This window comes from Nuphar pumila, chromosome 5, assembly GCF_984573655.1.
Source record: "Nuphar pumila chromosome 5, dmNupPumi1.hap1.1, whole genome shotgun sequence".
Classification (NCBI taxonomy): domain Eukaryota; kingdom Viridiplantae; phylum Streptophyta; class Magnoliopsida; order Nymphaeales; family Nymphaeaceae; genus Nuphar; species Nuphar pumila.
In genome coordinates, this window is record NC_143253.1 from 10,881,044 (window position 1) to 10,893,791 (window position 12,748).

The 12,748-nt window shown below is 34.9% G+C and overlaps 1 protein-coding gene across 1 annotated transcript; it reads right to left on the reverse strand.

Annotated features, from left to right (window-relative positions):
* Positions 1-1,635: 1,635 nt before the first annotated feature.
* Positions 1,636-5,366, reverse strand: LOC149836764 (GDSL esterase/lipase At5g45960-like). Its single transcript, XM_090007908.1, has 4 exons — positions 5,090-5,366; positions 4,843-4,973; positions 3,366-3,599; positions 1,636-1,647 (listed from the first exon to the last, which is right to left on the reverse strand). Exons 1-4 carry the CDS (start codon positions 5,364-5,366, stop codon positions 1,636-1,638), a joined length of 654 nt encoding a protein of 217 aa, XP_089864034.1.
* Positions 5,367-12,748: the final 7,382 nt, after the last annotated feature.

Sequence of the window (12,748 nt, forward strand, 5' to 3'; positions counted from 1 at the left end):
CAGCACGTAGTAAAATTGAATCCGGTGAAAATAATTAAAAGCAAGCCTCCTAAGGGTAAAAAAATGCAACAAATTAGATTTTATCCAAATCCAAACGAAAAATAGTGAATTGAATCCGCTCTGAATCCAATGATAACTTGCTAAAGAAAATCTGAATCTGATCCAAATGTAAATTCAAATCTAACTTTGAATATTTTTATTTGGAAATGACTTGTCAAATTTGGATCCGATATCCATTTATCCTGTACTTGGCATTGGCCAAGTAAAATGGTGGGTATGTGTGAAGAGGGGATCAAATAGACTGGACATAATCAAATAATTGATCCGAATCGGAAGTAAAAATGGAGGGTATGTGGTAAATAGGGGACCAAACAAATTGGGCATATCGGATACTTAATCCGAACTATCTAATTTGTTTGGTTTGGGTGACAGGGAGACTTAAAGGGTCGGTTATTAAACCAACACCCACCATTGTGGATTATAAAAAATCTAACGGTTATGAATTTGGTACCACCGTAATGGTGGTATCGGACCACCATATAATCGCTCACATATATATATATATAAGGAAATGTTCTAGTCAGACCTTATTTTCGTTAAGCCCCAATTTAGGTTCCAGTGAAAAGCGCGACTGATTGATTTTTGCTTGATTTAAACTGTTAGATATGTTTATCATAATTTACTTAGCAGTTAACATATGATCGTAGCTTTCAGAGATTGGCTAAGGCAAGTTGGTTGTGGGGTCCCACTCGGGGTTTTATCTTGTTTCGACAAGGGTTCTTCGTCACAATAATATATATATATATATATAGAGAGAGAGAGAGAGAGAGAGTAGGGGTGGCAAAATCTGACACGACCCGCCAACCCGCTTCTTAGTCAGGTTCGGGTTTGGCTTAAACGGGTTCGTGTCGTAAATGGGTCGACCCGCCTAATTAACTTGTTTATTAAACGGGTCGGGTTTGTGTTAGGGGTATACCAACCCGGCTGACCCGTTTAATAAACGGGTTAGGTGGGTGGGTCAACCCGTTTACCCGAACCCGACCCGACAACCTGTTTACCCGACCCCGACCTGCCCGTCAACCCGTTTACTCGAACTCGACCCGCCAACCCGCCCGCCAACCCGTTTATCCGAACCCGACCCGCCAACCCACCCGCTAACCCGTTTATTAAACGGGTTAACCGTGTCGTGTTAGGTTACCCGTTTAATAAACGGGTCAGGTTCGTGTTGAGGTATGCTGACTCGCCAACCCGACCCGATTGCCACCCCTAAGAGAGAGAGAGAGAGAGAGAGAGAGAGAGAGAGAGAGTAACATGTATTTTTCGACATAATCCGGTACTTTTTGTGCCTATGATCACTCGTGATTTAAAAAAAAATTGCTTTGAAAACAGTTTTTAGGTGGTCAAAAAATGCCGCTAAGGACTTGTTTGGGATGCACGGCCGCATGTGCCCGATCATCGTTTGATACAAATCCGCTTGATGATGCGGGATTTCCTATCTATCTATCTATATATATACGTGTTTTTCAAAGGGGTGAAAAATCAACATCTCATGTTGCGCTAAAATTTGGTCACAGAGTATTTTATTTTTTTGGTAATTTAATTTGATCCAAAACATATTCTTTGACAAATAAACAATTATGAACACATCTGCAAGCTCACATCCAACAAAAAAATACCCACAACCACAATTTTTTGTTGAGACCCGACTAGAACATTTAGCATGTGTGTGTGTAGGAGGGAGCAGGGGTGGGCAACGGGTCAGCCCCGCACGGCCCATCAATAGACTAGCCAGGCCAAAGGCCCGGTTTGGACTGGCTCATTTTGAAAACCTCAGCCTACAGCCCGCCCATTAAGCCCGTGGGCCTTAACGCCGTTGGGTTGGGTTGGGCTGGATGCACGTATATATTTATATTGGTGCCGGGCCGTGTGGGCTCGCTTGTCGGTGCGCCATCAATATCGTAATAGGCACCCACGCTTGTTGGCTGATAATTAATCCCTCATAACTACGGTATCCAGGGGTCGGACATGACCCGAAATGGATCCGTACTGCATCCGGTAGCATACGGGCTTGGTAATAAAGTAGAAATGGATCCCTACTGCCCTGAAAGAGACCCTTTGTCTTTTACATGAGACACCATAATTCCACATTGCAGTTGGTGATATAACCAAAGTTTTTATTTCAGATTTGGACATACCCAACAACCCACACCCATATTTTGTTGCCCATGTGTGGTTAATACAACCATAAATGTGGACATAACGAGCCCTACCTCTCACTTGGGCAGCTCAACATCCTATTAAGTTTTAACCTCTTTAGTCATCAGTAGTTGTTACTGTATTATTTCTGCTATAGTAATGGTAGATATTTCTTAAGTACTATCCTTTCTTCCATGTTAATGGAGTATAATTTGTAGTGAATCGCACAAGTTCTCAATTGTCCTATGTATTAAACCATCCAAAACAGCTTAAAAAATTATTAGTAATGATAGGGGTGCTCCCGGAGTATCTTCTCTCACCTAATAAAAGCTTTAGATTTTCAAAAATATTTGCTTTTTTTAAATCGAAGACGCTATAAATATCATCTGCAAGCATTATTTAGTAGAAAACAGGTTTTGGATCATGTGATTATAGCATACAAGTAGGTCTTTTAAAACCTTTAAAAATCAATGGCTTAGATTGTATCAAAATTTCATGACTTAAAAAATCCTGTTTTTGTATGGAAAAAACATGATTCCTATCAAATGAACTTTGTTGAATACATCTATAAGGTCTGATTGAGAATTTACAACCTACAACTATGATTTCTAGTATGTGGGAGTAGGTACTCCCAGAGCACTGGATCAATACTCAAAAAATTATATGCATGTGTTTGCTTAATTTGAACTTACAGACGTATTCTATATAATTTACTTAGCAGAAAGCATACTTTAGATTGTGTATTTTTTATGTTTAAATTAAAGTGTTTTTAGAATGACGTGAGGCCTCACATTCTATTAGAACTTAATAATGAAAAATCAAATTTTTTGATTAAATCGATTGGATTCAAAGCATAATGTTTAGTAAATAAGCGACACTAAACATATCAATAAGTTTAGATTAAGCAAAAAACATATGTAACTATTCTTTTTCTTTTTAAATTTGAAGTTTTTAGGAGAACGTTGTATATATATATATATATATATATATATATATATATATATATATATATATATATATATATATATATATATATATATATATATATATATATATATATATATATATATATATATATATATATATATATATATATATATATATATATATATATATATATATATATACTTTTTATTAAAAAAAATGGACTATACTTTATATACACTCACCTCAATGTTCTGGCGCAGTCGATCCAGCACAAAGTCTTGGTATTCCTCCAAACTAAAGTTTAGCCTCCTCACAGGTAGAACAAAGTAATTCAGAATAAAATCGTTGGACCCGGCCGATATCAGCACCACCGAGTCATGTATGATACTCTCAGCTCTTGCCTTCCCCACAATCATCTCAATTCTAGAGATGTATTCTTTCATGAAGTCCACTTGCTGGCTTACAGGTATTACATCCTGGCACATACATAAGCACCAACTTAGGTTACGCGTACCCAATGAGATAGCTGGATGGTTAGGTCACACTGGGTCTTGGGTTCAATTCCCATGGGGATATCCCCAAGCTTGCCTGTTGTTGAAAAAAAAAAAACTTAGACAGAATGTACACACGAGGGCGGATCAAGTGCAATCACAATGTGTACTTTAAGTATATATGCTGCTGCACCTGACTGCCATCGCAATGTGATTGCACTTGGTCCACCGTTCATGCATACACATACATGGTCTGAGTAGGGGTGTCAATGGATCGGGTATGACTCGATCCTGACCCATACCGGATCCTGATGCAGTAGAAACCATGAAAGCTTTGCAAAGGAAAGCAGCAAAGGCTGCTTGTATATTTTGTTAATCTTTTGCAGCATAGAAATCATCTAAACTAGGGATGGCAGTGGACCGGTCTCCACCCCGCTCCGTACCCTTCATCCCCACACGGATTTTGATTTTAACCTTCGTCCCCGTTTCATGTCCTACATCACTAGTCCAAACAGGGCAAGGCAGGGCGGGACCCCGTTTCTCCTCAGTCCATTGCCATCCCTAAAGAAGGATTCGGGGCGGGGCCCAGTCCAAACTGGCAGGGCGGGGACCTGTTTTCCCCATTCCCAGAGTCCACCGCCATCACTACTTATTAAGATCCCCAACCATTTAAAAGCTAAGAGGATGATCATCCAGTCTTTTATTGCAATGAAATAGTAAAATTTTAGGAGGGGAAACTATGAGAAGATTAGCTAGAGAGAGAGAGAGAGCTATGTCACAAGGACACCATTTTTCCTTTATCTCTAGTGATACGACACTTGACATGCACATGACAAATATGGGAAACATTTTATTATTTAATAGTTTTGTATAATATTTTCAACAACATAATTTTTATATTAAAATATCTTTTTTTTTAGGCCAAGGGAGCACGTTGGTAGGTTGATAAATCTCTTGAGCGCCCCCAGCCATCAGAGGAAGGGTCGCCTCCACTGGCTTTCGAACTTGTGACGTCCCCATCAATTAACTTGATGGCATTCACAAGTCTTCTGCCAGATCAGCGGAGCTCTTGTAGGATTAAAAAAAAAACATTTTTAGTCATCAAAACAATGAATAATTTTTTGTATCCTCACGTCCTATTTTTAAAAGAATTAGCAAACTCACGTCTCAGATTCGGGTCGTGTCCCTGTTCGTGTCTGTGTCTTTGTGACAGAGAGGAGAGGCTTACACTGATCCTTGCCGTTAAGGGATCAAAACCAGAGCCAGCAGAGGCGAAATTTACACCAGTGAGAAGGTCGTTCTTACTGAGGGTGGGATCCAAGTAAGGAGGAATTGTATCTTTAAGCCCCAAGTATGAAACTGCACCCATTCAAGAAACAAACAGAATGCAGATAAAATGGTGATTCTGAACTTGTCCCAACAAATCATAACATCTATTTTCAGATGCATTTTCAGAAAGAGAACAAGAAACATACTCAGATAATCAGCACCAATCTTTCCATTGGTGAACCTTCCCGTGGGAATATGATCAACGAAATCCCTTCCATACGGTGGGAAATTGCTCTTGAATGCAGTCGGTATGTAGTTGTTGTTGCCGGTATCTGCACTCGAGTCACCAAACACAAAGAAGGCAGAAACGTTGTGCAGGGATTGCAGAGAGTTGGTTAAAGAGACTCCATGGATCAGCAGCAGCAGAAAGAGGAGATGATAATGGGTGGTGGTGGCTGGGAAGTTGGTTCTAGACCTCTCCATCTAAGTGGGTCGCTCTAGTTTGCCATCAAAACAAGCCTAAGCCTTATAATAAAGGCTCAAAAGAAGAGTCATTCAAAATTCCAACTGTTGAGCAGGCGAAGTACAAAACCATCTCTCTCTCATATTTATGGTCCTTATGGGGTAGGCAACTTTTTAGGTGCCCGTACGCTTCAAAATGTTGATAAACCGGCAAGTGTTTGTTGGAAGAGTCTATTTCCTATCTCATTTTTTTTTTTAATTATGGAGTTTAGCCCCGAATATAGAATTTAAATTGGATCTAAAAACCAAAAAATGTTTAAAATTTGGGTAATTTGAGAAAAACATCAGAATTGATATTTTTTTATATATAAATGCTTTAATCTGTGCTATATTGGATATAATTATAAAATTTTATAAAAAATTTATGGGTTTTTCACTTCAAATATGGATCTTAAATTGGATCCAAGTACCAAAAAATGCTTAAATTTGGGTAAATGAAGAAAAAATAAGAATTTTGATTTTTTATATACAAATAAAAAAATCATGAATACATCATAAAAACCTTAAAATAAAATAAAATAAATTATAAATAAACTAAAAAAAACCATAAACTACAAAAAAATCAAAATTAAAGAAACCATAAATAAATTCTAAAAATAAAAATAAAAATCTCTAATTCAAACCCTAATAAAAGAAAATCAAAGAAAAATAACCCTAATCAAATACAAGAAAATCCCTAATCAAATTAACTATAAGAAACTCTAAATAAAAAAAAATGATTCAAATCCCTAATCAACAAAAGTTTAAAAAATTATTAATAAAATAAATAAAAAAAGCCCAAATATAATTAAATATCAAAAGCCCCAATTAAAGATATTTGATTCAAAGCCCTAATTAAAAAAAAAAACAAATCAAACAAAAAACCTTAATCAAGTCAAAGAAAAGCTCTAATCAAATTAAATATCGAAAGTCATACTTAAAGCTATTTGATTCAAAGCCCTTATCAATGAAAATCAAAGAAAAAAAAACTTTAATCAAATCAACACAAAACTCTAATCAAACTAGACATAAAAATACATAATTAAAGAAATTTGATTCAAATTCCACTAGAACAATTCTGCGAATTAGCAATAGATGTTATCCATCGTTGAACTGTTTAGTGATGGATTGGCGATGGCTTAATGATGGATAGCGTCTGTCTCAATTCACTGGTTTCTAATTAGCGACAGAACTGATCTGTCACTACTTTTATCGCTAATTTGCGATGGATTAGCAAATGTCGTGATCCATTGTGAGTCTGTCGCTAAATAAACACTAATTTGATTTTTTGATAGATATATATCCATCCCTAATCCGTTGCTAAATTTACGACAGATATTATTCATCGCCAAATTCCGTCGCCATTTTGCGACTAAATTTTTTTAGAAAATCCATCGCTGAATATTAGTGACGGATAATATATGTTGCTAATCCATCATCAAATTAAAAAAAAATGTTTAAAATATAAATATCGAGAACAAAATTCTCATTATAAAATTTATATAACTTGTGTATAAAAGACAAAGTATACATAAAAAAATACATATACAATATAGGTGAAACAAATTTAACAACAAGTAGATGAACATATACAAAGAATTTTGTTTGAAACAACAAGTACATGAAGCAAATTCAACACATGAAGCTACTCCCTGCCAAGATTCAGAGCATCATCATCTTCATTCTCTCGATCTTCCCCTCCATCCATGCCTCCATCAGCTCTTCTACGCTGATCATCTCCATCATTTTACAAGAGAACCAAATGTTAGTATTGATAAACAAAATATAATAAAATAAATTATATGCAATGCACCTAATCTAAGGCAATCAAAGTAACATGGTTGAATGACACATAGACTAACAATAAAGTGAAGGACATTAACATAATTCAGAGGTTGTCAAAAAAAATTTATAGTGATGAAATCATGCTTATATGTGTCCTAAGGTTGTCAAAAAACTTTCATAGTGATTCTATCATGCATATATGTGTTATAAGGCAGTCAAAAAAATCTTATAGTGATTCAATCATGCATATATGTGTACTAAGGTTGTCAAAAAAAATTATAGTGATTAAATCATGCATATATGTGTTTTAAGGATGTCAAAAAATTTCATACTCATTGAATTATTTATATATCTATTCTAGAGCTGACAAAAAAATCATAGTTATTCAATCATGCAGATATGTGTTTTAAGGTTGTCAAAAAAATGTCATAGTGATTCAAGCATGTATATATGTTTTTTAAGGCTATCAAATAAATTTCATAGTGATTCAATCATCCATATATGTGTTCTAAGGCTATCAATAAAGTTTCATAGTGATTCAATCATACATATATGTGTTCTAAGGTTGTCAAAAAATTTTTACAGTGATTCAATCATGCATATATTTGTTCTAAGGTTATAAAAAAATTTATAGTGATTCAATCATGCATATATATGTTCTAATGCTGTCAAAAAAAATTTATAGTGATTCAATCATGCATATATATGTTATAAGGTTGTCAAAAAAAATTCATAGTGATGAAATCATGCTTATATGTGTTCTAAGGTTGTCAAAAAACTTTCATAGTGATTCAATCATGCATATATGTGTTATAATACAGTAAAAAAAAAATTAAAATGATTCAATCATGCATATATGTATTCTAAGATTGTCAAAAAAAATTATAATGATTCAAGTGATACCTCATTATCAATTATCCTACGGTACATTCATTCATGGTTTGCAGTCATTTTGTCCTATGATGTTACATATATTATCTTAACCAGTTAAAAGATAATCATAATAATGCTATAATGAAGAAAATATCTAATTTATCATGTATTGATGGCGAATATAATGATTTGATATATCACACACACACACACATACACATATATATATATATATGATGTTATTTTCCTCGAAGAAAACTACTGTCAAGCAAAAGTAGTTTTGCATAAATTCATATTAAATTACAAAGTAGGTTCCATTTTTCCAAGTTAATGGGAATAAAATAACTTATTTCTCTTTATTGGTTTGATATAATTTGCATATTGTAGGTCATAAAGTCTTCATTTTACATGTTGCTTGCGTTGAGTTGGTTAACACTTTGTTGTGATTTACAAATCTGTTAGAAATTCTTTTTTGGTGATTGTTGGTGAGCAATTTATTTATTTCAATTAATGCATAAATTTTTTTCTTTTTCTACCACAAACATGTTTAACATAAAATACAATTTCATGAACTATTATGCATGCATTGATAATTCAATATTTTCGTGTGTAACACCATCACACCATATTTACACACATCAAAATGATATTTAGAAAGATAAAATCACATTCACAAATACAATACATTTATTTTAAGCATATTTTCATGATACAATTTCACATGAAAGGCATAATCAAATAAAAAATAACTTCATGCAAGCATGGATACAGGCAAATCAAACATGACAATACAATCAATCATTCATACCACAACAATGTCAAACATGTACCTACAGCAAACACACTCCAATATCCCACTAACTACAGCCATGACTAGCATGGTCTCCGAACTACAAAAATAAGAGCATTTCTATTCTCATACATTTAAATTATGCTCAGCATAATCTCTAAACTCTAGCAAAATAGTCCTAGATATTTATAACTAAGTGTGTGCGTGAGCAAGAAGGTGTTGCATCAAAGAAAGTAAATAACATGTGATTCACTTGCGTCACTTACTCACTACGGGTATTTACCCAATTTGCATGCTTTTGACATTGTATTTTTTTTATTTTTTTTTCATGGCATTTTTTAGTCGCATACGATGCTTAGCACTAAGCATCGCGTAATTAGCTCAGTTATACACCTGCAAAGCACAAATATACAAAATAATACAATACATTTCTACATTGTCTCCATGGTGAGAATTCAGTGTGCGTACAAACTAACTTTGAGAATCTATCATACAACCCAGTGATTCAACATAATTTGAATTCAAAGTAGAATTTCATTTTTGGATTCCATTTGAAATTCAAATTCGAACTTCATCCAATTTCAATTCAATCTCAAAGTAAATTCAAATTTGAATTTAAATTCAAAATTCATATTCGAATACTATGCCAAATCCAATATTCGGATTCAATTTTGAACTTAAACTTAAATATTGAAATTTAGGTTTGATATTAACTAAAATTTAGACTTTAAAATCAAATTGAAATTCCAAATTCAAGTTCAAAGTTAAAATTTAATTAGAAATTTAGATTCAAAATAAAATTAAATACTTAAACCTGAAGTTGTATTAAACATGTAACTTAAAATTTGATTTCAAAGTAAAATTTAAAGTGAAAATCAATGATGAATTTTGAATTAGAATGTGAATTCAAAGTTGGATTTTTTTAATTCTAATTGAAATTGAAATTCAAACTTTATCCAATTTCAATTCAATGTCGAAGTTATTTCAAATTTAAATTCAAAATTTATATTAAGATAAAATAAAGGCAGGCGTGTCAAGAATCAGGGAAAATAAAATTTTCAATGATCTAACATTGGGTTGCAAAGAGCCAATCAAAACACCAAAGACTATTCAGTAGGAAAAACAGAAAAATCTGAGCCTATTTTTTCTTTTAAGCTTCCAATATAAAGTAGACAGAGGTGTTTTTTAAAATTCTGCCCAATAGAAGAAACAATCTAGAAAGAATAATGTTTCAAATGGCATAAGTTTTGTCTAAAAAAGATGTTGGATCACTAAGATATTATGTTGTGCCTGTGGTGCGAATGCATGTCACACAGGGCCTCTGTTTTCCCTAGATGTGTACTCATGCAAGCCAGAAGAACAAGGAGATACCCTTCGGCATTGGGCGATCATGCAGAGCTGGCGGAGATGTGGAAGTCTGGTGTCAGCGGTGGAGGCACAAGGTGCAGCTTGCTAACTGGCGAAATTCGGGGCTCAGCTAGGTTCACGAGCGACAACAGCTCGAAGATGGCTTTCGATGAGGGATTTACATCTGACGATAGATACCCAAACAAAGTAGGATTGCGGGTGGCGATGGGAGACCCAAGCGGCAGCGGCAAGTCACGGCACCGCTTCCAGTCAATGCTCGGACGAAAAGGAAAAAGTGGCGACAGACCAGAGAGAATAGAAGAAGAAAGATGGGGAAGAAGTTGACGATGACCCGATTCTGTTCGGTCTCTGGTCGAGGAAAGGAAAAGAGGAGGATTAATGGACTTTGGTGACTGCATGCGAGGGGGGAGAAAGAAAACAGAGGAGGTGGCGGTGGTGGTCACGACGACAGCGCGGTTCCGGCCGATTTGGGGGTAATCAGAGAGAGGGGGGGGATTTTGTGCCCTATATGGGCTATTTTATATCAAAAAGTAGCGGAGGATTGACGACAGAAATATTCTGTCTCAAACATCGTCATAAATTAGCGACGGAGTAGCGACAGAAAAATTATGTCACTCATTCATCGCGAAGTTACGACGGAGTTTGAGACAGAATGTTTTCATCACTAATCTGTCGCTAATTAGCGATGGATTTTGAGACAAAAAATTTGTTTCGCTAATTCTACAACTAATTTCAATTTTAAGGATGATTAGTTTTTTCTAGCTAATCTATCGCAAATTTGTGATGAATTATTTATGTCGTAAATTTACGATGGATTATTTTCGTCACAAATATTCATCACTAATTAACATTTTTCTTGTAGTATTCCTAATAAAAAAAATTCTTAAAGCAGGCCTTTCAAAGCAAGCCTCACTGCCATCTGATGCAGAGAGAGAAAGTCGGGTTAGACCCACTCTGCGGGTGTTTTTTAAGTGGTGTTTCCCGTCCCCATTCCCAATGTGGGGCTCTACCTATCAAGCCTTGTGGTACCCAGAACCCAAAGCAGCTTTGATTGTTTTCTCATGATTATGCACCAAACAGTTCTTATGCCCATAAACCTAACTCCTTTGTTAGGATGCCCTTAATTTAAAGGGAATGCTGCAGATTCCTGCCAACCACCTTGACATTAAGTGCCACATGGTTAGCTCTCACAGTGCTCAAATATGGGAATACTGTCCATGCAACATATGTAAGTCTACCTAATTACAGAGGAATTTATGAGGAACCCTTGGAATAAAAACCTTTTGCTAGCTAGCAGTTGGTCTTTGGCTGTTATGGGTTAGAATCTGGTTTCTCTTGTTGAAGGCCAGTATTTGTTTGCCTACTTGTGTTTTGCAACTTCATGAAAATAACGCTTCCTTTTGCTAATGGCCATGCAATTCTCTTTCAATAATTGCATCAGAGGATTTTATGAAACGAGCCAGTTGTTGCTTTTGGACAGCAGAAGCATCCTATATATCACAGGGATACGCAATTTTGGTTGTGTGCCCCTGGTGACACGTCCGGACACACTCGAACATGATGACACTCACACTGACATGTAAGGATACTAATATTAAATTAAAATTACATTTTTGTATGTATTAAAACATCATAAATTAGTTTTTTATTAATTAAAAAATAAAAAATCCATGTCCTCGTGTCTTTGGATCTAGTCTAATCTAATGTTGTCAGTATCGGTATAGGCTCTTAATTGTTTGGCCAACGATTCAGGTGAATCGACGGATCAAATTCTCAGGTGAATCATTTTAAATCGGCTATAAAATAGTTTAAAAATATTCTTTTGTCAATCATAATGTCACACGTGTTAAAATAATATTGAAATATTAAAATTTAATTTTAAGCATTTTTTTATATTTATTAAAAAATACCCCTGTTCAGATTAGTATCGTATTGATTTTTTACCGATACGATATCGGGATCTGATTAGACTAACGTTGTCAGTATCAGTGCATATCGGCGTGTATCGTTCGACATGTGTGGTATCGGCAGAAAATGGGTATGCTTCACCCCTGAATTGGTTATTTTTTAATAAATGTAAAAATTACTAAAAATTATTATTATTATTTTAACAGATTTAGTATGTGTCACGTTATAATTGGCTAGTAATATTTTTTTTTATTAATTTTTGTTTGATACAAAACGATTCACTTGAGTATCGGTATCGGCCTATATATACAGCTGAATCGTTGGCCAAACCATTCAGGGGCGATACTGATACGCTGACAACATTGGATAAGACAAATGAATACATTTTGCATGTATTGGCCTGGTCACATTATCAAAGTTCAATTATTTATTGGAGTTGATTTGTTTTACTAATCCGACTAAGCAGATTCAGATTTTAGTTGGATATCTTGCCAGAATCCAAACTATTTAAATCCCTAATACTGGAAGTTTCCCATGCCAAAGATGGCACGTTATTCTCAGTCAGTACCATAATGGTCTATATATCAACAGCTTCCCTTTCGAGATAACAAAGTGCTTGACTTGAGATGTAAGATTATTT